The sequence below is a fragment of the Chiloscyllium plagiosum genome, chromosome 1, assembly GCF_004010195.1.
Source record: "Chiloscyllium plagiosum isolate BGI_BamShark_2017 chromosome 1, ASM401019v2, whole genome shotgun sequence".
Taxonomy (NCBI): Eukaryota; Metazoa; Chordata; class Chondrichthyes; order Orectolobiformes; family Hemiscylliidae; genus Chiloscyllium; species Chiloscyllium plagiosum.
The window spans coordinates 118535689-118562384 of record NC_057710.1 but is presented as its reverse complement, the minus strand read 5'-3'; the positions used below and the strand labels follow the sequence as shown (position 1 = coordinate 118562384).

The following is a 26696-nucleotide window of genomic DNA, read 5'->3' as shown; positions in this document are numbered from 1 at the left end:
AACAACCCATTTTGGACAGAGGGGTTTTCATGAACATATTTTTCCACAGCCAAGAGCCCTGCTCCTACCAAAGGTAATGCAATATTCTGATCAACAAAATTTAAATTTGATTTTAAAAAGAAATCAATATTGTGGAGAAATGTCACAGCTGAAATTTTAATGTGGTGATGTTGTTTGTATTTCAGTGCATTTTGTGTCCAATTGTTAATGTATACCATCTGATACATTTCCAGGTAACCATTGTTTTCTAACAATTAATAGTAGAGTCCACATTTGAATTGGATTTAAAAGGGGGTGCCAGCATGTTTGCAATACATACCTTGTGTTTGTTAACAGTAATATTATCAGTACAAATGTACCACTGTTCAGTCATTTGACCCCATTCTAAACATGAGAATCAATGGCAAATCTTTGGTACCTGAGCTGTATTAGTAAGTTGCTCCTTCTAAGTCAGTATGACATTATCCCCAACTTTGGTGAGCTTGCAGTACATTTGAATATCCCCAGCCTGCAAAGGCACCTGCTTCAAGCCAGTTAAGTGGTTGCAGAGCCGACCAAAAATGGAGATGGCCCTGCTATGCACTTCCATGGCAGGGACTTTGCCCTGCCCTGCAGCCCCCCCCCCGGGAAAAGTCAGCCCACTACATGTATGGCACTGTTAGTGGCATAGGGATTGCAAACTTTTGTTCTATTTGGCTTGTCTCATTTTCCAAAATAATCTATTTTACACTTCCATGATCTCTCATGAAAGCTTCAATAAATGTTCTTTGTGCGGTAGGCTGTCTCAAACTGCATGCATTATTATAGAATTAGCCAAATCACAGTTACGTTATGTTAGCTATCATTAAGACTCTTGAAAAAGGTACATTCCAGGAGCCTTGTTGATTAGGAGCTCACATTCAGTCAAACGTCAATAATCGTATGTCAATCCTTCATCAGTTCCATGTGTGCTAATGGAAGCGTGCACCATTGGATATTGCTTTATATTGAACAATATTAAATCGTTCTGCCACTTCTCAACTCATCCTGCTACTTCATTCAGATCGCTTTCACTGCTATCTGTCTCCCTACTTTCGTTACCTTACCACACAGATGGGCATCATCAGCAAATTTCACATTACTGGAATTCCTCTCTTCCATATGTTATACTCATACTGAAAACAGCAGGGCATCGACAATGGACCAAGTGGAACTCCACTCGTGAGACAGAATAGTATTCATTACAATCTGTACTGAATTGTGAATAAGGTTTCAATTTAGCCAACTCCATTAGAATTAATGTCAAATGAAAGTAAACGTTTTGAACTAAAATTCATTTTCAAGAACTCAGTATATGCCAAAATCCTTTATCAATGTTATCAGTTCCAAGACTCCCAGCCATCATCTCCTTAGATAATTACTTAGTTACATCTCTGCTGGTTGTGTGCTTTGGAACATCCTTAAACTGTGAAAAGGTGTTACATAAAATTAAAGTTCCTCCATTTGTTCAGTCTTCATTTCCACTGGATTAACCAATCTCCTAATTCAAACCTTTTTGAATATTGGGATTTGATATTCTTCACATGCAACCCCTGTTTACAGGAAGTTTTACAATATTAAAAAGATCCTTTTCATTTTCTTTGGAGTTTTGGGAATCTTTGTGGGTGAGATCCTGAAACCTATGGTAATGTTAAAAGAAAAGGGAGAAATGGTGTAAACAGGCAATAGCCAGACTTTCCCCACGAAAGCTACAGCAGTAAATCAGGATTCGGAGATGCCGGTGTTGGACTGGGGTGTACAAAGTTAAAAATCACACAACACCAGGTTATAGTCCAACAGGTTTAATTGGAAGCACACTAGCTTTCGGAGCGACGCTCCTTCATCAGGTGATTGAATGATGAAGGAGCGTCGCTCCGAAAGCTAGTATGCTTCCAATTAAACCTGTTGGACTATAACCTGGTGTTGTGTGATTTTTAACGCAGCAAATCAGGGAATTGCTGCATCAATTCTACCCACGGATCTTGAATAATCTATTCTTTCAACTGCAAAAACAAATAACAGTCTGAATATTCTGCAGGACCTCCATTCATGTCCTGATATAACTCGGGAGGTGAGGAAAACTGACAAAACCCAGAAGAACAACACAAACTGTTTTTTTTGCAGTTTTTCAGATGTTCTCAAATGACCTGTTGACATTGTGGCAGCATACCAGGAAAACACCACAAAATTTCAGAGCGAATATCTGCAGAGCACTCACAGTGCCACCAATAACATATTGTTTCCTCTTTTGACCTACAGTCATAGAGATGTACAGCATGGAAACAGACTCTTTGGTCCAACTCCTCCATGCCGACCAGATATCCCAACCCAATCTAGTCTCACCTGCCAGCAACCGGCCCATATCCCTCCAAACCCTTCCTATTCATATGCCCATCCAAATGCCTTTAAATGTTGCAATTGTACCAGCCTCCATCACTTCCTCTGGCAGCTCATTCCATACACGTGAGTAAACGTTGCCCCTTAGGTCTCTTTTATATCTTTCCCCTCTCACCCTAAACCTATGCCCACTAGTTCTGAACTCCCTGACCTCAGAGAAAAGATTTTGCCTATTTACCCTATCCATGCCCCTCATAATTTTGTAAACGTCTATAAGGTTACCCCTCAGCCTCCAATGCTCCAGGGAAAACAGCCCCAGCCTGTTCAGCCTCTCCCTATAGCTCAAATCCTCCAATCCTGGCAACATCCTTATAAATCTTTTCTGAACCCTTTCAATTTTCACAACATCTTTCCGACAGGGAGGAGACCAGAATTGCATGCAATATTCCAACAGTGGCCTAACCAATGTCCGGTACAGCTGCAACATGACCTCCCACCTCCTGTACTCAATATTCTGACCAATAAAGAAAGCATACCAAACGCCTTCTTCACTATCCTATCTACCTGCCACTCCACTTCCAAGGAGCTATGAACCTGCTCTCAAAGGTCTCTTTGTTCAGCAATACTCCCTAGGACCTTACCATTAAGTGTATAAGTCCTGCTAAGATTTGCTTTCCCAAAATGCTGCACCTTGCTTTTATCTGAATTCAACTCCATCTGCCACTTCTCAGCTCATTAGCCCATCTGTCAAGATCCTGTTGTAATCTGAGGTAACCCTCTTCGCTGTCCACTACACCTCCAATTTTGGTGTCATCTGCAAACTTACTAACTGTACCTCTTATGCTCGCATCCAAATCATTTACGTAAATGACAAAAAGTAGAGGGCCCAGCACCGATCCTTGTGGCACTCCACTGGTCACAGGCCTCCAATCTGAAAAACTCCCCTCCACCACCAGCCTCTGTCTTCTACCTTTGAGCCAATTCTGTATCCAAACGGCTAGTTCCCCCTGTATTCTGTGAGATCTAACCTTGCTTATCAGTCTCCCATGGGGAACCTTGTCGAATACCTTACTGAAGTCTATATAGATCAGATCTACCAATCTGACCTCATGAATCTTCTTTGTTACTTCTTCAAAACACTCAATCAAGTTTGTGATTTCCCACGCACAAAGCCATGCTGACTATCCCTAATCAGTCCTTGCTTTTCCAAATACATGTACATCCTGTCCCTCAGGATTCCCTCCAACAACTTGCCCACCACCGAGGTCAGGCTCACTGGTCTATAGTTCCCTGGCTTATCCTTACCACCTTTCTTAAGCAGTGGCACCTTATTAGCCAACCTCCAGTCTTCTGGCACCTCACCTGTGGCTATCGATGATACAAATATGTCAGCAAGAGGCCCAGAAATCTCTTCTCTATCTTCCCACAGAGTTCTAGGGTACACCTGATCAGGTCCTAGGGATTAATCCACCTTTACCCGTTTCAAGACATCCAGCACTTCCTCCTCTGTAATATGGACATTTTGCAAGATGTCACCATCTATTTCCCTACAGTCTATATCTTCCAAATCCTTTTCCACCGGAAATACTGATGCCAAGTATTCATTTAGTATCTCCCCCATTTTCTGCGGCTCCACACAAAGGCCACCTTGCTGATCTTTGAGGGGCCCTATTCTCTCCCTAGTTACCCTTTTGTCCTTAATGTATTTGTAAAAACACTTTAGATTCTCCATACTAATTTGTATATTTCTCAAACACCCTGCATTACTGGCAATCTCTATCGTTTGCATTTCGAAAGACAGCTTATAATAATAATTGTAAGTTGTTCAATGATATTTGACTTTCCCATTCAGTCTGAAGCTTGGAATTATGTAACTGCTTTTTTTATCCTGACAAAGGCAGCAATTTATTTTTTGTTAAATACCTATCAAAGGAATTTCATTTGAATATTAGCTAAATTAGGCCGAGTGGTATTGTTGTCAAGAGCACGCTGCTCGAAAAGCACAACAGGTCAGACAGTATCTAAGGAGCAGGAAAATTGACATTTCGGGCAAAAGCCCTTTATCAGGTATTGTTGCTAGACTATTAATCCAGAGACCCAGGCAATGTTCTGGGGATTGGGTTCAAATGCTGCCGTGGAGGTGGTGTAATCTGAATTCTATAATAATCTGGAAATAAAAGTTTAATGATGACTGTGAATCCATTGTTAATTGTCGGGAAAATCACCTGGTTCATTAGTTTCTTTAGGGAAGAAAACTGCCATCCTTAGACTAGTCTGGCCTACATGTGATTCCAGATCTACAGCAATTTGGTTGACTCTTAACAATTAGGGATGGTCAATAAATGCTGGTCCAACCAGTGACACCCACATCCCGTGAATGAGTAAAAACGGCTGTCCAATATTATATACAAACACAGAGATGAACATATCAATTAGGAGCAGGAGGAGTTAACCCAGACCTGTAACTTGCTCTGCTATTCAGTAAGATCAGGGCTGATCCAATTATTCCACATTCCCTCTGACCCCTGATAAGCAAAAGGGTAAAAGGTAATCAAGAATATAGCTACATCAGCCTTAGGTATTTTTAAAACTCTGCATCCCCTGTTTTTTGAAGAACAGTTTACAAAACATTCTTGACCCAATATTACAGAAGATTTCCCATTACTTTTGTCTTAAATGGGTGACCTCTTATTTTTAAACAGTGACCCTTAGTTCTAGATTCTCTTATGAGAGGAAACATCCTCTCCACATCTATCCTGTTGCTTCTTGCTCTTTTTGATTTTAATGGATATAAGCCAAGCCTCTCCAATCTTTCCTCATGAGGGAACCCATCCATTTCAGGTATTAAGTCTGATAAACCTTCTTGGAACTGCTGCCAACACATTTATATCCATCCTGAAATAAAGAGACCAATATAATTGTGTTTGTTACTAAAATTGCTCCAAACACTCCATGGTCCTTCAGCTGGGTGGGGCTGGATTGATTTGATTCCATTCTTATCGGTTCAGTTGAAGCCACAGAATCCCTGATGATGGCTTCTCCGTATGCTGTTACACAATTACTTCTGGTGTCCCAGAGGATTTTTCCTTGGTCCCCTACTCCTCATTTCTCATGTACACATTGGGTCTCAGTCACATTACCTGTTTCTATACGTGTGCTGGTAACATCTAACCTTCGGTTCACTATCATCTCTCTCAACACTCCACCACTTTCACATTGCCAGGCTGCGTATCCTACAAACAGTTGAGCAGAATCTTCCTCCAACTGGATACTGGAAAAGGTAAAACCATCATCCTCAACGAACTGCATAAATACTGACTCCAATCTTCCCCTGTCTGAGGTTGAATGAGACGGTTTGTATCCTCCATCTGGTTGCCTGTTACCACCCTCGATAACAGTTATTGGCTCAGCACAAAGAGGAAAAGAGTCACATCTGTATCAACAATTGACTTTGTTGGTTAGTTAAAACAGACATGCAATTCACACCATTTGGTTAAGAAAGATTAAAAACAGGCATGCAATTCATACAAGACGAAAATAAATGCTCACACTCATTAGGTTTCTCTGACGTTCCCTGAACAATCACAGAATATAAAGGCTAGTACCTGGGAATATGGGTTCACACTGGTCAGGATATCCTTTGGGTCTTCCCTTTCAATGTAGGGTCCTCCACTTTTGTGAAGGTTAATCTCTGGAATTTTTTTTCGGGCTGCATGCCCAAAATCCTTCATTTTTATTCTTTTTACTTATCTTCCCAAACTGTGATGTCTTACTTTCGTTGGCTCTGACTCATCTTCCGAGTTTGTGTCCTTTTGTTATAAGCTTCAGCCCAAGGGCACTGGCAACATTAGCTCATTACTCTTTCACCGAATAAAGGTTTGAACCTTATGTCACTTCCTTTGTTTTCTTAAGAGTCACGTCAGTTCCAACTGGTTCTATCCAGTACAAGCCAGTGGCTGGGGTGCACAGGCTGCTGTTTTTATGTATGAGCTCTTCCTGGCTGACATCTTACACTTGATGCCATGATGAGGTTCCTGGCACAACTCTCCACCTTTGATACGGCCATCTATTTCACCATCTGAAGCCTCCCTTCCTCAGCTTATCTGCTACTGAAATCATGATCATTAAGTTTATCACCTCTAGACTTGACTATTCTATTGCACTGATGATCACCCTCCCAATTTCTATCCTCTGGAAACTTGAGGTCAATTAAAAACTCTGTTACCTAAATTCTGCTCAACCTTTACTTCAGTTCTCTTCAATGTACATTTGTTCCAGGTTCAACCACAATTTGTTTTCTCAGTGATTTTCTCTAGCCTAAACGTATCCGTGTTGCTCCAATTCTGGTTGCTTGAACATCCCTGAGTGAAATCAAACTCCCATTGACAGTTGTGTCTTCAGCTGTCAAGACCCAAAACTCAGGAAAATTTTCAACTCTGTAGCTCGGTTTCCTTCTGGAAGCTAGCCTTTAAAACCTAATTCTTTGACCAAGTTTTTGGCTTTGATCTTACTGCATTGTCCAGTTTTTTTGACAATGGTGTATTTTACTTTCCACATCCTTTAATGTAGCTTCCAGAGTATCCAATTTGCTGTCTCTGATTCTATAATTAAGCTTTCAACATAACTTTGCATGAACCTTTTTTTTAGCTTTGAATACCGTTCATCTGGAATATTGAATACCTGTGTTATTTTTGCTCTGAGGCCTTCTCTTGGGTATCAGATCAAAAAGAAAATTGTCTACATTAGAAATGGTCAGGTTAGATTACGTCAAGAAAAGCAGATTACCTCATAGAGCAGTCATGAAGACTTATTGGAAAACCAAGAGGAAGTGACATCATAAAGTAGAACAGTCTCACTGAGCAACCACTTTCTAGTGAACTAGAAATGTGTAAGTACACATTTTATAGATGTACTGGAAATAACCTTTACCCCAAGCAATGTAAGTTACACAAAGCAACCGAAACACTTTAGCGAAGACAGAGGATTACTGCAGTCTACTAGATTTGAATATAGATCTTTATGCACTTTCCATAAACAGACATTGGCAATTCTACTACTTTTTCACCTTTTATGGAAAACTGCAGTCACTGAATAACCTAGGGGCCAGGGATATTTTTTTGTTCATACTCGAGTACAAAACTGGAAATAGGTTTTCTTTCATGTAGATATTTAGAATTGAGAATCAGTGAATAATCTCACCTGTGAGATATACGTTTGTATGAAAATTACTCCATATAGGATCTAATAATTGGCCATCATAGTGGGTAAAAAGGCCAATTAAATAGGCAATTACAAATGAGTCAGTATTGACAAATAATACTTGTGCTTAGGAGTACAAAACACTTCCACAAATCTTTCAACGAAATGCAATCTTCTCATCACAAAACATACATGTTTCAACATCATAAACAATTGTAAATAAAAATTTACAGGAATAGCAAGGCTGGTCATTTAAAGTATGTATATTTTGATATTAATTACATTAACAACATAGTCATACAGAAATATCATCGTGATCATTTCATTAGACTTCTATAGCAGATGGCTACAACTGAGAATTGGAATGTCACAATTGAAATATTGATGTAGTAAATAAAAAAACTTTAAGTGCACGATTCATCTCTGTTGCAATTATATCTTCTATTGCACTCAATCAAATAAGTTGGTCAACTTGTTTAATGGAGTTTAAACAATCAATCGCACATTAAAATAAAAATAAGAAATTCTTATCTTGGCAGTTTTCATTGAGAGTTCAGACAGCAATAGTACTTACAGGAGGTCCTGTAAAGAGATAGACAAAAATACTTAGTTATGAAAATCCACCAAAACTATAAAGACTATTTCAAAAGTAGAACATTCAGAATAGAAAAACTGAGAACTTCCCTGTTTTGTTAATTGCTAAAGTGTACAGTGCTGTTTCTTTAGTGCTGATTAAATCCAAATTCTTCTTTCGACAGCAAATCCAAATTAAAATGAGTCACTTCATAGTATTCATGCAACATTTTACATGTTTTTGAGTGCTTCCTAGATTACTACACTTGCTATACTTCAAAAAAATATTCATTGCCTGTAAAGCACGTCAAAATGTCAAGTGGCTATGAAAAGCTCTATATCAATGCAAGTCTTTCTTTTTAACAGACTCTTTTTTTAAATTTAGCTGCAGCGAGATCCGAGAAACTACGATTGCCAATATTAGTGAACTAATGCTTAATGTGTTCATGATGTGCCTCTGTCCATTATTAAGATGCAGGTGTTGACCCATTTATTTGAACTGGATTAATATCCCTGTGAAAGCACTGTAGACAGGAATATCATATGAACTAATACTTTTTCTATTAGTATTCTTCAATACACTGGAGAGTCTTTCAAGATCTACAAACTTTTCCCCCAAAAAGATTCATTCTCCAAATATGTGCTGGCTGTGGGAAGCATCATCCAGCCACTACCACTTCATATGGAACAATTTTACAATCATCAGTGGGTATAACAGTCATTTTTATATTTCACTAAAGTCAAGCGAGATTCTTCACCACCATTGCACACTCAATTTTCTTTTAAGGATGAATCATCTGCTTTATTGCCAACTGTTATCTCTACTTCCAGTTCAAATCAGCAGGAGAGACAAAAGAAATAGCAAATAATTAAATGGATCACTGTGCATTGTTTTGCCCAGTAAATGTAACCAGGTTGCAAGTTAGAGCAGGGAAGACAGTGCAGTCTGTTCAACCTGTTTCTATTCAGACTGTAACTTGTGGTGTTGTGGCAGAAATGCCACTGTTAACTTTATGAACTGATGAATTAACATTTTATCTTGGGAGTAGAAATTCTATCGCTGACCTGGCTTATCATTAAAAAAAAACTAAAATCTTTATTTTCATAACTACTATGAAATTGGACATCTATTGAAAAGCAATATCATTTTGCATTGATTCAGGCTGATCGTTCATTTGGGATACCAGCAGAAGGGTAGTGATATCTGGATTACTCCCGGTGTTACAAGTTGGTGAGGGTAGGAAGAGGAGGATAGAGCAGAAGAATGCATGGCTGAGGAGCTGGTGCAGGGGAGAAGGACTCACATTTTTGGGTCATTGGAATCAATAAACTGACAGGGAGAGCTGCTCGGGAGGATTTAAACTAGTAAAGTGAGGGGGTGGGACCCAGGGAGATAGTGAAGAAAGAGATCAATCAGAGACTAGTACAGTTGGGAAAAAGAGCGAGTCAAACAGTCAGGGCAGGTAGGGACCAAACAGAGAACAAAGTAAGATTGAAACTTTATTGCTGGAACAGCACAGCAGGTCAGGCAGCATCCAGGGAACAGGAGATTCGACGTTTCGGGCACAGGCCCTTCTTCAGGCCCTTCCTGAAGAAGGGCCTGTGCCCGAAACGTCGAATCTCCTGTTCCCTGGATGCTGCCTGACCTGCTGTGCTGTTCCAGCAATAAAGTTTCAACTTTGATCTCCAGCATCTGCAGACCTCACTTTCTCCTCGAAGAGAACAAAGTAAGACTGATAAATTAAATTGAATTTATTTCAATGCAAGAGGCTTAACAGGGAAGGCAGATGAACTCAGGCCGTGGCTAGGAACATGGGACTGGGACATCATAGAAATCACAGAAATGTGGCTCAGGGACGAGAAGTTTAGGGTGAGAGGGGAAAGATTTAAAAGGGACCTAAGGGGCAACTTTTTCACACAGAGGGTGGAACGCATATGGTATGACCTGCCAGTGGAAGTGGTGGAGGCTGTTATCTGGATGGGTATATGAATAGGAAGGGTATACTGTACAGAGATATGGGCCAAGTGCTGGCAGATGAGACTAGATTAGGTTAGGATATCTGGTCAGCATGGACGCGTTGGACCCAAGGGTCTGTTTCCGTGCTGTGTATTTCTATGACTCTATGAATGGAGTGAACCAAGTGGGCTGTGTCCACTTCACTCAGAAGCTCCATATTGCATTGGACACTAGGTGCAGCATATTTAGGAAGTTATTAAAGGGCCCACTACTAAGAGAGAAGTATTAGTGTCCCTAACGCTGAGTTGAATGTCCCAGATTCAAATTCCACCTCCTACACACGTGTATAACAATATCTCTGAATAAGTTGATTTGGAAACGTTTAAAAAAAGAGTCCTGCTATTTTTATGTATTTGGGCTGGTAATTACATTATTAAAACTAAACAAAAGAAGAACCCTGCTGGTTAGGCAAAGGGTTAACCATCAGGACAATTAATTGTTTTAGAATAAATCAGAATGTGAAGAATGGTTAAAAATGACTGAATATAATGATGTTATTTCAGCTGATTTAAAGAATAATATGATGTGAATGTGCTAGTCTGCTGTGTCCTACATTTGTCTTTGTCTGTACCAAGTCCAGTATTTGAATTTCACCAACAAGCATTATTCCAGCTGTTGTGTGAGAGCTTGTTTTAAAAGCTGTGAATAACATTCGAGCGCTTCAGGGCAACTTCTGAAATCCAAATTTCTGCAATGATTCTCTCAGGGTCGATGCTACTCCTCCCTGTGGTATTGAGGTAACCAAAGAGTCAGATTTCCCCATTTGGTGGGAGTGGGAGGGATAAAAAGGAGAAATATCTGTTTTTCTTCATAACTTATGAGTCGTCGATGACAGTACGTGGTTGGAAATGTGAGATTCCCTCGAATGCAATTTTCCTTTGCAGTTAGCGAAAGAGCAGCCAATGATATTACACCTGCAGCAAAGAGTGATCCTTCAACTCTTCACAAGCAGCTAACACTTCATTTAACCAGAGTAATGCTGATACTAAAAGTCCACTAGCGGCCAATTGCCATTAGACACATCCTTTAACTGCTGTTTTAATAATGCCCCATTTGTTTTCTATAAGGTCAGAAGTCACACAACACCTGGTTACAGTCCAACAGGTCCATCTGAAATCACAAACAGTCAGAGCAGTGCTCTTTTGTCACGTGTTGTGTGACTTCTGATTCTATCCACCCCAGTTCAACACCGGTACCTCCACATCTTGTTTTCTATAGTTAAATCTGCTTTCTCCCCACAGATACTGCCAAACCAGTTGAGTTTCTCCAGTAAATTCAGGGTTTTTCTGTTTCTTACTTAAATTGTGTTCATCAGGACCCTTGTTTTATTTTGAGAAGGTTGTTAAAGGTAATGTAGTTGATGGACTTCCAGAAGATATTTGATAGTGTGCCACATCATAGACTTGCCAGCAAAGCTGAAGTCAGTGGGAAAACTGAGACAGACAGTATGGATTTGAGAGATAGGAAACATCGTAATGCTGAGTGGTTGTTTCTGGACTGAGGCCGGGTTTACTTTGAGGTTTCTTGAGGGCAATTATGAGGACTACTGCTTTTTCATGACCTGCATTAGGTTTGGACGTCCAGGGCACAATTTTAACATTTGCAGTTAACACATCACTTCGAAGCATTGTGAGCTGCAGGGGATAAGGAATATTGCCAGGTTAGACACATGGCAGGTGAAATTTAGTGCAGAGAAGTGTGAAGTGATACTTCTGGAAAGAAGGATGAGAAGAGGCAATATCATCTAAAGAGTACAATTTGAACAGTATGAAGGAATCGAGAGACCTGAGGTATATACGTCCAAATTGTTGAAGATGGCAGGGCAGGTTGAGAATGTGGTTAAAAAGACAAATGGGATCCAGGGCTTTATAACTATAGTCTGAGAATACAAATGCAAGCAAGTTATGATGAGCCTTTTATAAAGCTATGGTTCAGACTCAAGTGGATTATTGTGTCCAATTCTGCACACTGCACGTTTGGAAGAACTTGAAAACTTTACAGCGTGTGCAGCAGGAAGAAATACAAAAATGACTACATAGATGAAAGGCTTTCTTTATATTGTGGATTGGTGAAGCCAGAGCTTTTCTGCTTTGACAAGAAAAGGCTGAAATTTGCCAGAAATATTCAAAATCATGAGGGGTCACGTCAGAAACTATTGTTAGTTGAAAATGGTCAAAAACCAGAAGGTACTGATTTAAGGTGATTGGCAAAGGAACTGTTAGCAGCATGAAGAAAAATAGTTTTATTGAGTGACTGGTTTGAGAATATGGTGGAGTCAGATACAATCAAGAGTTTCAAAAGGAATAAATAAGCACTTGGAATGGAAAATATGCAGGACTCCCGGGAAAGGGTGGGGATCATTAGCAGGGTTCTCCTCTTGCTGGCACAGCCTTCTGCTGGACTGTAACCATTCTATGCTCCTACACACAGCTGCAGAAAGGCTTGTTTATCTGACATGCTAACACCAGTGAGTATCTACAGTGATAGACATGTATACCCTATGTGCTGTCAGCTCCCTTGAATGTTCCCATTGCTCCCAATGGAGAATTACTGCTTCAAATTCCAAGCTTTGAGCATGGAGACTCCAACTTGTTCAGAGAATGGTCACAGGTATGTTAAGGGAAGGATTGTGAAGCCCAGAAATGAATGTACTGTTCCTGTAATTCCCTGATCCTGGATATACGCCATTCAATATCCACTGCAACTCAATACTTAACTATACACTTTCCACTTATGCTACATCTTCAAGGGAGGTGATAATCATTTGTATTACCACTTATCTGAAAGGTAATATCGAGAAATTCATATTAATCAAGGGGAAATGCACTAAAGATATATAACAAAGCAATGAAACTACCCCTCCTGCCCAGTAAACATCATATACCTTTCCTTTACCACTGCCATCACACCACAGTCAAAACAATATCTGCTCAACTTTTCAACCACCCAGTCCTAACCCACTTTTACACTCAGGTTCTCATGTATCTCCCTGCCTTTCAGCTCTCTACTTTGCCCTTTAATGTTCTCTTTGAATTCATTAAATTTGGATTCCACCCACCACACTATACTGAAACTGACCTAGTTAAAAAAAAGGATCCTCTGTGAGTCGACCCTCCTTGTGTCTATTGCAGTTTTATGGTCAATCATGCCTCCCCCACTAATGCACTTCCCTGTAGATTAGATTAGATTCCCTACACTGTGGAAACAGGCCCTTCAGCCTAATAAGTCCACACAGACCCTCCGAAGAGTAACCCACCCAGACTCATTTCCCTCTGACTAACGCGCCTAACAGTATGGAGAATTTAGCATGACAAATTCTGACCTGCACATCTTTGGACTGTGGGAGGAAACCAGAGCACTCGAAGCAAACCCACGCAGACACGGGGTGAATGTGCAAACTCCACACAGACAGTCACCCGAGGCTGGAATCAAACCTGTGACCCTGGTGCTGTGAGGCAGCAGTGCTAACCACTGAGTCACCGTGCCACTTGTCTAACACTTGCACAGTTCCACATATTCAGACAAAGCCAGTTCTTGACTAGTACCGGATTGTTTTTCCCAAGTAGTTAATTTAGTATTACAGAACTTGATTATTGCTTAAAATAAAATGTGACATTTTGTTGAACCTTTTTGTCTTGCATTGATCAGAACACTTCACATGAATACAAATTTAAGGGGAAAAAAACAACATTTATACTGTATGAGAGGAGCGTGCTGATTGGTTGGTAAGTGGAATCTGGTAAATGTGTCACCATGAAGAATACACCCATTTGCACTGATTGACAGTAAACACCCAGACTTTAAATTTTTGGTTGACTCTGATTGGTCAGTGTGTAGCCCTGAGAAATGAGCCAGTGAATGGTCGATATCTATTTTGTTGAATTAAAATGCAATCTGTGTATGTTCTCTCTGTGTGCAAAGTACAGGGTGCTGTGCATTAATACATGTAGCTTCCAGTACATCACGTGCTATACGTGAGTACAACCTGCAATCTTAAACAGTTTGCAGGCCCCTGGCTGCCCCTAGAATCAGCCAGAACAATCTTCAATTTGTGTGGGAGCATAATGTGATTTGTTCCTGTTCTTTGAAGTAATGACAATGGTTGATTTGTATTTATGTATTTTAAAATCATCACTTGATAAAATACCACATAAAGGACATTTTTGCAAAATTAACGTCTATTTTAATAATGAGAATGGATATGATAATGGGATCATGACAACGCACAGCGTATATATTGTTAGGGGAAACCTCAGCCTCAAAGTTCCCATATTGCTTCAGAAAATTCGCTCATGGGGATGGTCAATTTGAGAAAAGTTGCCCTCATAAAATAGGGCGGCATGGTCCCTCAGCAGTTAGCACTGCTGCCTCACAGTGCCAGGGACCCAGGTTCGATTCCCTCCTCAGGCGACTGTCTGTGTGGAGTTTGTACATTCTCCCAGTGTCTGCATGGGTATCCAATGGATGCTCCAGTTTCCTCCCACAATCCAAAGATGTGCCGGTTAGGTGGATTGGCCATGCTAAATTTCCCATAATGTTCAGGGATGTATAGATTAGGTGCATTAGTCAAGGGTTAATGTAGGGAAATGGGTCTGAGTGGGTTATTCTTCGGAGGGTCAGTGTGGACCTATTGGGTCTGATGGCTCGTTTCCATTCTGTAGGGATTCTATGAAATTCTGTGAAAATGTTGAGCTGCTCCTCCAATCACAGTCTGGTTCTCTCCCATGCTTGCAGCTGAAAGATTTATTGTGAGGCTATCAATAACAAATGCAGAAGAGAAACAAATGAAAAAGCAAAGAACAGCATATGTTGGAAATCTGAAACAACACCAGGAATTGCTAGAGAAACTCAACACGTCTTGCAGTAACTCTGCTTTCTTGCCAAAGATAATGTCCTCACTTTGAATGACTTCTCCTTTAACTCTTCTTACTTTCTTCAGATCGAAAGTGTGGTCATGGGCAAGAGCATGGGATCCCCGATCATGGCTAATTCTTTGTTGGGTAGGTGGAACATTCCTTGTTCCAATCCTACTTGGGTGTCTACTCACAACTCTTTTGTTTGGTACATCAATAATTGGTGCTGCTTCCCCCACCTGCCCAGAATTGGAAAATTTATCTATTTCGCTTGCAATTTTCACCCCGCTCTTACGACTCCTTGTCTTTCCTCAAAATCTGTTTCCATTTCTGGGCATAGGGTGGCCACCAATATTCACTACTAACCCCCTGACACGCATGGTTACTTCGACTGACATCCCCACACACTGCTTCCTATAAAGATTGTCATCCATTCTCCCAGCTTCTCAGTTTTTGTCATATCTGTTCCAATGATGCCAGCTACTACAAGGGGGTCTCTGAAATGTCCACCTTCTTCCTCAACTGAGGATTCCCCTGTATTTGACAGATATCTCAGCAGTGTTCAATGTGTCTCCCACACTTTGGTCCTCATCCCTTCTCTTCCTTCTCACAACATAGATAGTGTCCCCTGGCCTTCACTTACCAGCCCAGCAGCATCCATGTCTATTTCTTTCACCTCCAGTAGGATGTGACCACCAGATGCATAATCCCCTCCTTCCCCCCAACAACCCTGTCTGCCTTCTCCCTCTGGGACACATTGGTCCATTCCCAACACCTCCCCACAGCAAGTCAGTTGAATGCATACTGCTTGCTATCACTGTCAACAACACTTTTCATCATTTTGCTGATAATTGAGAGAATAAGGGGGATGGTGATGGCACTGTGGTATTATCACTTGACTATTAATTTGGACTAGATAATGCACTCGAGACCTGGGTTTGAATTTCAAGGCAGATGATGGAATTTTAGTTCAATAAAAATTTGTAATTAAAAGTTCAATGATGACCATGAAATTGTTGTTCTTTGCCAGGTAAAACTCATCTGGTTCACTAGTGCCCTTCAGGAAAGGAAACAGCTGCCCTTACCTGGTCTGACCTACATGTGACTCCAGACTAACAGCAATGCAGGTGATTCTTAACTGCCCTCTGGGCAATTAGGAATGGGCAATAAATGCTGGTCTAGCCAGTGATGTTCATATCCTGTGAATGAATAAAAACAAAATGGCTGGCATTGCAATAGTCAGCCGGCTTGGATTTGTCCTACTTTTTGTGAATACGATACACATGGGCAATTTTCCACATTGCCAGGTAGATGCCAGCGTTATAATTATACAAGGAGAATTGGACGAGGGGTGCAGCTAGTTCTGGAGCTCAAGTCGGCAGTAATATTGCCAAAATGTTGTCGGGGCCATATCTTGCAGAATCCAATGTCTTCAGTCATTTCTTAATATCTCATTGATTAAAATGCTTGGCAGTTAACTGTCTGTCATCACTAACTATAGTTCCATGGAAACACCTCAACCAATCCACACTCTTCCCCTCAAATATTGATTTCTATTTAATTTGGTTTGTTTTAAAATATGTCTTCATGTGTGCAAAACAATTAGCTTCAACAGAAATGTGTCTTTTTTTCATCAATTCTCAAATCTATTATTTCTCCTCTCAAAGAAAATTATCAAATTATTACCACAAACCTGCACGTATAAAAATGCCAGAGTTATTGATTTTTTTCCCCCTTAATATAAAACAGGGAAAATCTGATTCAAAAAACCTGAATCTTATAAAACAAACAATCATTTTAATTGTAAACATCAGATTCTGGTGCAGATATTCAGTGGTAAGTATGAGACATCTTGTCTGAATTGTTTGTTTTCCCACCACACACATACAAATTGGGGACTAGCCAAAATAATCGAACATGTTTCCTTTCAACTTTGATAATCATCCATTTTTCTTCTATATTAATACACAAGACAATATTTGATCCAAAATTACAGTTGTGTTGTTAACTGTGGATTTAACCATTGAACCAAACAGAAAGCCAGTTTGCATCCCCCTTCTCTCCTATTGCAGGGGAGATAAAGTGGGGGGCGTGGAGGGAGCACAGTAGTCACCTGACCCTCTGGAACCTTATTACTACGTGGCAAGTACTTCAACTTCAGCTAATAAAAACTCTCCTTTATTAAGTCTTACACTTTGAGAGGTGATATATGGCATTTTTAAAAATAACTTACATTTTCAAGCGAGTTAATCTGTTGTTCCTTTTGGACATTATCAAATTTCGACAAGTTGAAGCTAATATTTCAGGCTTATTGACTGAAGGAAAGAAACCTTCCATTTTTCATTACGTTTTAAAGTTTATTTCAGCTTCTGGAGAATGTCATACAACAATATTTAAACATTTTTGCTGGCATCATGAACATGCCTTTTTGTATTGCTGAGACATCTTCCTATGGTCTGGGCCACCAACCTGAGGGCTGGCAACTAATTCTAACTTAATTGGAGTCTGAAAGTGGCACTGGGGTTGGTTAAATTCTTCATTTTTTGCAATGTTGAGATTTCCAAACAAAAACAGTATCTTGCATTCATATTGTGCCTTCAAAGTAGTTACACAGGAACATCCTTAACACGAGATTCTCAACTTCCCTCTGGCAATTAGGGAGGAACAGTAAATACTGGCCTGGCCAGTCATCCCCACATCCTGTGAATGTCACTGGCCACGTTCTTACTATAGACTGAGATTTCCAACTAAAATAAAGTTTATGATTATTTTCTTATTGATCTCTAAAATGTAATCACTATTTACAAAATAATTTATTTCATTATGGCACAGTCATCTCTTATTGCAAAGCCTCCAAAAATATTGTTGATGAGTGAAAGTTGTCACTTGGATTCAAAAATACCAACTTGGACACAAGTATTTCTTGAAGCTACAAAGTTCTACTACCCTTACATTGTAAGTGGTCTGCAATGTTCTCAAAGATGGAAAGAACATATTCTGTGATTTTCCACTTCAGTATTAAAATGGCTTCTATTCCAAAGACAGTGAGAGAGAGAAAAAAAACACATGAAACTGTAAATTTGATTCAGAAGTTTGGAAACTAAGTCAGGAGCTATCTAACCTTGGTCTGAGCCAGGTTGTGCAGTTTCCTTCTGAGGTAAAGAGCCCAAACCCTTCCCACAAAGTAAAAGTTGTATTTGCACCCCTGGCTGTACAGCCCATTATAGATGGCCAATGCTGTTACGTATTAAGTGACAACAATGACATCCTGGCCTCTCCACAACTCTCCCCCAGGGTAGAAACCAAGCTTATGGACTGGACATTTAAAGACGAAGAACATTTCAAATGATATTAAAGGGCCTGTTTCATACTGGAGCCAGAAGTTTTCATTTGATAATGATATCAAACATTTATATTTCAGGTCAGAATTCTTTGTCAGCTTCTCTGGTCATTCCAGGGGTTTGGGTGAATGGTGCTCCAGCAATTTAGGGTGGCACGGTGGCTCAGTGGTTAGCACTGTTGCCTCACAGCACCAGGGACCCAGGTTCGATTCCATCCTCAGGCGACTGTCTGTGTGGAGTTTGCACATTCTCCCCGTGTCTGCATGGGTTTCCTCTGGGTGCTCCGGTTTCTTCCCACAGTTCAAAGATGTGCAGGTCAGGTGAATTGGCCATGCTAAATTGCCCATATTGTTGGGTGCATTAGTCAGAGGGAAATGGGTCTGGATGGGTTACTCTTCAGAGGGTTGGTGTGGACTGGTTGGGCCAAAGGGCCTGTTTCCACACTGTAGGGAATCTAATCTAATCTAATTTCCATCATGCCTCATCTTTGTCCTCCTGCTCCTTCTTCATCAGTGAGGTAGAGGGTGGAGGTACTCACACAGGTACCACATTGTTAAAGAAGCCTGAGGCATGAGGACACCAATGATTGGATCCTCATCTCCACAGAGATGAAGCACAGTCAGAAGGTGATCTCAAGGATTGGTGTCATCAACACATGCAGAACTGGTGTCCCCGGTTTCGGGGAAAAATTACAATAGGGTCCGTGATCAGATGTTAGGTTCCTTCTTTAGATATTCAAAAAGGTGGATACCTCTTTCAGGCCTGGCCACTGCACTATCCTCTCTGCCTTTTTCTCACTGGGGTGTGTAGTGCACTTCTTAGTTAAAATGCACCTGCGCTTCTTGCCCGTTGGGGCACTTTAGCAGAGAAGTAAAGGCTCAAATCCAGTTCACTTTCTGGTGTAGATCTTTTAGCCTGATTACAGGATCTGACTTATCACGTACAACTGAATAGTTTAGATCTTTATTCATTAGTGTTTAGAAGAATGATGGGTGATCTGTTGAAACATAAAGAGGGGGCTTGACAGGATAAGTGTCGAGAAGTGGTTTCCACTCATGGGGGAGTCTCAGACTAGGGGACAGAGTTATTTTGGCTAGGCCCGAGTTAGGTTGAGCTAAAGTGCATCGATGAAGGGCTTTTGCCCGAAACGTCGATTTTCCTGCTCCACGGATGCTGCCTGACCTGCTGTGCTTTTCCAGCACCACTCTAATCTAGACTTGGATCTCCAGCATCTGCAGTCCTCACTTTTGCCTATAGTGCATTGATAGTTCACCATGTAGAGTCATAGAGATGTACAGCACGGAAATAGACCCTTCGGTCTGACTCGTCCATGCCAACCAGATAGCCTAAACTAATTTGCCATCACTTGGCCCATATCCCTCCAAACCCTTCCGATTCATATACCCATCCAGATGCATTTTAAATGCTGTAATTGTATCGGCCTCCACCACTTCCTCTGGCAGCTCATTCCATACATGCACCACCCTCTGCGTAAACAAAAGTACCTTAACTCTTTCCCCTCTCACCCTAAACCTATGCGCTGTAGTTTTGGGACTTCCCCCACCCCAGGGAAAAGACCTTGTCTATTCATCCTATCCTGCCCCTCATGATTTTATAAACCACTATAAGGTCACCCCTCAGCCTTTGACGTTCCAGGGAAAATAGCCCCAGTCTATTCAGCCTCACCCTATAGCTGAAGCCCTCCAACCTGGCACCATCCTTGTAAATCTTTTCTGAACCCTTTCAAGTTTCACAATATCCTTTATATAGCAGGGAGACCAGAACTGAACACAGTATTCCAAAAGTGGCCTAACCAGTTTACTATACTGCTGCAATATGACCTTCCAAGTCCAACTCTCAATGCACTGACCAATAAAGGCAGGCACACCAAACTCTGCAACTCCACTTTCATGGAACTATGAACCTGCACTACAGATTTCTTTGTTCAGCAACACTCCCCAGGACCTTACCATGTGATGTCTGTGGTGCTACCGGGAAGGGGATGTGGATATTTGGGAGCACACCAGCATGTTCAGGCTGAAGCTATAAGTCACTGGCTGAGGAGGGCTCACTGCTGCCCTCCATCATGACAGAAATCAGAGTGCACAAGGGGGAAGAAAGTGGCTGTGATCACTCGCGTAGTGGTCAGGCTCAGTGGAGAAAGGAGGGCATCCAGCAAACACTAACAATGGGACTTTGAAAGGAAAAGAACATTGGCCACAGGCACATGCAAAGTATTGTGCGGAAGGGGGTCTATGACCTGGTCACCCCATAGCATTAACTCTGACAGGATCATAGAGTATGAGAGCACAGAAGGATGTCATCATGTCTGTGCTGATCATCAAAAACCTACCTACTATTGTATCATTTTCAAACACTTGTCCCATAGCCTTCTCTGCTATGGCACTTCAAGCGATCCTCTCAATACTCTTTATAAATTTGGAGATGCCGGTGTTGGACTGGGGTGTACAAGATTAAAAGTCACACAACACCAGGTTATAGTCCAACAGGTTTGATTGGAAGCACTAGCTCTCAGAGCGCCGCTCCTTCATCAGGTGGTTGACAGGAGGGAGAAGAGTTTGAATGAGAGTTGTGTGGAGTCATCCATAATGCTGTTAGCCTTGCGGATGCAGCATGTGGTGTAAATGTCTGTAATGGAGGGGAGAGACACCCTGATGATCTTCTCATCTGTCCTCACTATCTGTTGTAGGGTCTTAACAATCTGAGATGGTGCAATTTCCAAACCAGGCAGTGATGCAGATCACCAGGGTATTCTTAAAGAACCCTCTGTAGAATGTGGTGAGGATGGGGGATGGGTTTTTCTCAACCTACGCAGAAAGTGGAAACAGAGATGGAGTGAGTGTGAGCTGGCAGAGGGAAGAGTGTGGCACTTACCTGGGTGCAGCGGGGAAGGCCACTGATGTTTTTTTTCTACAATGCCAGCCTTTCCTCCACACCTTGGGGAAAGCAATGATCTTGGTGGTGACTTTAGACCTGGTTCTAGTGGCATAGCTTCCTCTGCTGATGCTGTGGGAAACGAATGCCTCTCCACAGGGCCTCCCCGTTCTCCAGGTCCATAATGGAGAATTGCAGAGCCTTATTCCTCTTCTCCACCATGTTTAGACTCTGTCTTTGACCAAGCATGGCAGCTTTGAAATGCCAGTGCTCATCCAGGGGCAAATGGTGCAGGCAGCAAGGATGCCAATGTTTCAGTGGGCATCTGCTAAGTGGCAAGTTGTCCTGGAAATGGTGCGTGATAAGATGGGACTAAAATCAGACTTGAGATATATCATAAGGTCATAATTGGTAATTAATGAGGCGAGTTTTGTAAAATAGGTTTAGGTTGAGAGAGGACAAATTTAAAAGGGACCTAAGTGGCAACCCTTTCACGCAGAGGGTGGTGCGTATATGGAATGAACTGCCAGAGGAAGGGGTGGAGGCTGGTACAATTACAACATTTAAAAGGCATGTGGATGGGTATATGAATAGGAAGGGTTTAGAGGGATATGGGCCAAGTGCTGGCAAATGGGATTAGATTAGTTTAGGATATCTGGTCGGCATGGATGAATTGGACCGAAGGGTCTGTTTCCGTGCTGTACATCTCTATGACTCTACCTCCCCAAGTTCTATATGTGCCTACATTCTCCACCTAGCTGCTAGGGTGTGAGGTGACCATGCCTGCTGTGGTCATTCATTGTCCCCCTTCTTGAAGCCAGTGTGCTCCTGAACATGGAGGGTCCTTCCACTTCTCCCTCCACATGACCCTTTTCCAATCTGCTTTACCATTCTCCTCCTTGGCAAACCCTATGGCTACCACCCACCCCATCCACTTTCACAACTGTACTATGTTGTTGCAAGAGCCTGCAGCCACCCCACCCCACCCATCCAGAAGACTAATCAGCCAAGGCTTTGTCCCATGACTATGGCCACACACCCTTTGGTTTCTGTGGACTGATTGTTGCCTCTACTATCAACCAACGAGATCGGTCAGCCCTGAGCAGCCACGTTGAGAGACATGACAGGCATTAATGCATCTCCTCTACCACCTTTGCTCCATTCCCTGCACTTGCTGCTGTGGAGCCAAGTGACTGACCATAACCCTCTCTCCCTATACTTCTGGCTCACAGGCTGAGAACCCCTCTTGACAATGGCATCAGAGGTTGCCCTGTGCCAGGACCCCCTGGCTAGCTTCAGTGATGTCTTCTGCTAAGACTTTGAGATGTGGCTGCAGGCTGTGGCACTTGCAGTGTGTTTGCCACATAAGCTGCTGGCATATGGTGCAAGTGTGATTTGACAAATGTGCATCCTCCAGACAGAGGATTGCTTAGTGGCAAGGCAGGCTGCCTGTTTTTGTGACTTCACTGACTGACAAAACATAGCATGGTAAGGCAGGAATGTTGTGAGCATGCTAATACGTGCTAAATGAGTGAGCGCTAAGAGAACAAGCGAGCAGCCTGGTCCAGTCTTCATGTATAAAGTCACCCCACTGCAGCCTTTCAGTACTAGTTGCTGGTACACTGTGCAGTGCATGTCATGTGCTTCCAGAGTGCACGCTCAGTCCCGAGGAGAAGTCGCAATGGATTGGCATTGCCAATGTCTGTGGAGAAAGTGTGCATGCACCTAGTGCCTGTTGGCTGTACCTTGGGCTGTGATTTGGTTGCAAGCACAAGGAGGTCCTTTGAAGCAAGTGGCAAGCTGAATTCACCAGATACATGCACTTGTTTCTTTACTGACTTTGGTAAAATAGAGGGCTGAATATTAATGAGTTGAGGTGTGGCCTTAATAAGATGTTTAACAAGCAGTGATCCCGGTCAATTGGCATCTTGCTGCTGCCTACACAGAATCTTGTCAGGCTGCTTGTAGAAAGCGTAAAGGATGGAGAGAGATGATTGTGATATCAAGATGGGCCTTTCCGGCCTTTTTGTCCGATTCTGTCAAATGTCTTTCCATTGTCCACATTGCTCAGACCTTTATAAGATTCTGTCCACGTGAGGGTTTGTTCATTTCAAACTGACAAGCAAAAGAATGTCTTTGCTCAGAGGGCAGTCAGCATCAGGAATTCTCAACACCAGAGTTTTGTAAAGGCTAAATTACTACAAGACTTTCAAGAGGAGGTAGATTTTCTGAAATACTGAGGAGTTGATTGCTTTGTACAGCTGACATGACAAAGAGGATTTAAGGTCTTGAAAAGACTAGCAGTGTCTTATAAAATGGCAAAATAGGCTGGAGTGGGATGTCCTACTTCAGTCCAACTCCTTTTTATGTTAGGTTCCATATTATTTATAGACTTGTATTCTGATCTGCTGGATGGGCATCTCAGCACTCCGCAAAATTTCTGATTGCTTTGTCAGAATCTAAGATAAAAATCTCACCAGTCTATTACGATTCTCCTGCTCCTTGGATGCTGCCTGACCTACTGAGTTTCTAACACCATTCTAATCTTGACTCTAATCTCCAGTATCTGCAGTACCCACCTCCGCCTCGTCTATTATGACAGGTTAGTCTTGGGCCGAGAATCCTCATATTTCTCCTAGTGACAGATTCTGTTCTAGTTATATACAGATGCCAAATTGGTGTAGGAAGTTTCATTTTGTTACAATGTCTGCTTACATTTACATACCCAAACCAAAGCCAGGAACTTTCTTAAATTTGCACATATTTAGCCATCTTAACTTTACCAGCAGTGCAGCAAAAATCCCACTTACACACCGAAGGTGGGATTTCTGTCAAATTTCTGCCCACGTTATGATGGTGAACTGGGAATGACTCCAAAATCATTTCTGGCCCAATTCTTTCAGCCAATTCTTTGACTACAACCTCTCTCTGAATCTCCCTTCCTATTCCAGTGTAGCCAACAAACTTCACATGGTTACATTTGATTAAGGTGTCCAGGTCACGGATCCAGAATATTGGATATAACAAACCTTAGGTAATTCTCTGCTAGGCTGTTGGAGGGATATGGGCCAAGCACAGGGGCGGGGGACTAGTTTATGTTGGGATTGTGGTTGGCATGGACTGATTGGACCAAAGGGTCTGTTTCTGTGCTGCATGATTCTATGACTATTACTCCATGGAGGACCCAACAGAGAAATGGCATAAAGTGCTGCAATATAGCTATTTTTCTCAGCGATCCACTTAACTTTTGCAAGGCAACTTCTGCGCGTCAATATCTGTAATGCTGACATCTCTTGCAACTACTCTTTCCTCCCTACCTATTGACCAGTTTCTTATGCAGTCCCTTGTTCTTTTTTCTGACATTTAATTAAACTAAGTCATGTGGAACTCTGTTGCACAAATTTCTAAAGGCCAAATAAATCATCGTGATCCATTTACTTTATCTGTAACATCCTCAATGAAATCATATAACTTTTCTGGGGCTTCTCTTTCTATTTCTTCAGTGAATGTCATAACATAGTCCTTTGGCCTTCGAACTAGATTTTGTTATTTCACTCATTATCAATTCCAATTAGCTCCAGTTGCCTGGGTTGGAAAACCTGCTCCTTTTAAATCCTAGGTCCAACATTTGTCTATTTCCAGTTCTGAAAACAATCACCAATGGCAAATGATTTCTTGCAATTGCTTCCTAGGGGCATTCAGCAAGTGAGAATGTACATCCTCTGGCCCAGGCAATCTGTTCATTTTAAGTTTCTTTCTGATCAACTTTCTCTGCCATAGCAATCAGAACCTCTGGAACTTTAAAAACCACACAAGACCTGGGTGAAAAATTACTATTCTGAAAGTGCGTGGCTACTTCTACAAAATGTTTACCTAATATTCAAACTGTCCTATCTGTCAAATTTGTGTTTGCTAATGATCCTATGAAATGTCCTGGAACTGTGTACCACAGTTTACAGCTAGGTGGCATGATGGCACTCTGGTTAGCACTGCTGCCTCACGGTGCCAAGGACCCAGGTTTGATTCTAGTCTTAGGTGACTGTCTGTGTGGAATTGGCACAATCTCCCCATATCTAAGTGGGTTTCCACTTGGTGCTCTGGTTTTCTCCCACATTCCCATACCTCCCAAAGAAGTGCAGGTTAGGTGGATTGTCTGTATCATCTATGAATGATGGATCAGCATGATAAATGTTAGGGCTATGGGAATAGGATAGGGGGTGTGAGGGTTGGTGTAGACTCAATAGGCCAAATGGTCTTTTTTCTGCACTGTGGGGATTCTATATCATTGAAGCTCACAGCTGAGGCCACAGCAGCAGAACTAGTGCATATAAAATGGTGCTTTATAAAAGCAAGTTGTTGTTGTGTCAAGTGAAATAACTGCTTCCTAGTTGTGGTGACAATGTGCATTTTTAATTTAAAATTTCTTCAATTAAAATATATTGTTGACTGAAAATATCAAGAATTTAGATTTTATTTTAATGTGAAAAGGTTGCTTTGGGCATCCCATCTGCTCTGTTTTTACTCACACATTCAATGATTTTATAAAGAACTGCTGACTTCTAAGGAAGAAAGCAAAATTACTGGAATCTAATTATAAGCCAAGTGACCCGCATTATTAGTTTAATAAAACTGTGGGAGGGTAATAATGCACTAGTTATGGAGAGGATGAGGTTCCCAGTTAATGTTCTTCAGTAATTTTATCGGTCAATGTCCTGCTTTACTGTCTTTGCTCTTCAATTTAGAAATCATCAGCTCTTACAGCCTTGCAATGTTTCCACGCAGGAAACTCAATAGTTACGGTTTGAGTTATTTCAAAATACAAGCTGAGCAGGAGGTATCCTTCTTTCAAGAATCAAGGACTGTATGCTATTTCTGATGAAGATGTGGACAATATTTTTTTCTAACTTCATAGGGACCAATCTTAATCTTACAGAAATCTGGATACATGCTCAATTTGTGTCCTCACAAATATTTATCCAATATTTGCTCTTAACTCATCCTGAAGACAAAATCTAATGACACTCAATGAAAAATTTCCTGGTCCAAGAAATAGCCCTGGCATGTCCACAGAGGTGAATTCGGGTGGGGAGGGTGGGGTGTGATAGCTGGGTGGGGCAAGAGACAGTACATAACGTGGAATGTAGTTCTCCTGGAACGAGGTGAGGAGCAGTACAAGAATTAGTTGAGCAAAAGCATGGTCAAAATTATGCACAGTAAACTTTGTATTAATCAGCACCTAATAAACAGGCACTCTCAGTAAACCAGCAAAAATTATACACCTGAAACGTTGCAAGATTACTGCATTATTGCAATCTCCTCAATGTAGTCAGTTGAGGGTGTAATTGAGAAGGCTCTCTGCTGGTGCATTTTATTGAAGTTATTATTTCAATAATTTATGGTGCAAATAAGGTATAACAGTGATGTGTATACCCCCTGCATTACGGTTCTATTGCTTACTGTGTG

The 26696-nt window shown here is 41.5% G+C and overlaps 1 protein-coding gene across 12 annotated transcripts in view; it reads right to left on the bottom strand.

Annotated features, from left to right (window-relative positions):
- LOC122552211 (collagen alpha-1(XXV) chain) overlaps positions 1 to 26696 on the bottom strand; it is a 647058-nt gene that overhangs the window by 272389 nt on the left and 347973 nt on the right. For all 12 annotated transcript variants that reach the window (XM_043694864.1, XM_043694871.1, XM_043694887.1 and 9 more), the window contains exon 4: positions 8129 to 8136. In XM_043694864.1, the coding sequence (XP_043550799.1) occupies positions 8129 to 8136 (8 nt within the window). The remainder of the gene's footprint in view (positions 1 to 8128; positions 8137 to 26696) is intronic.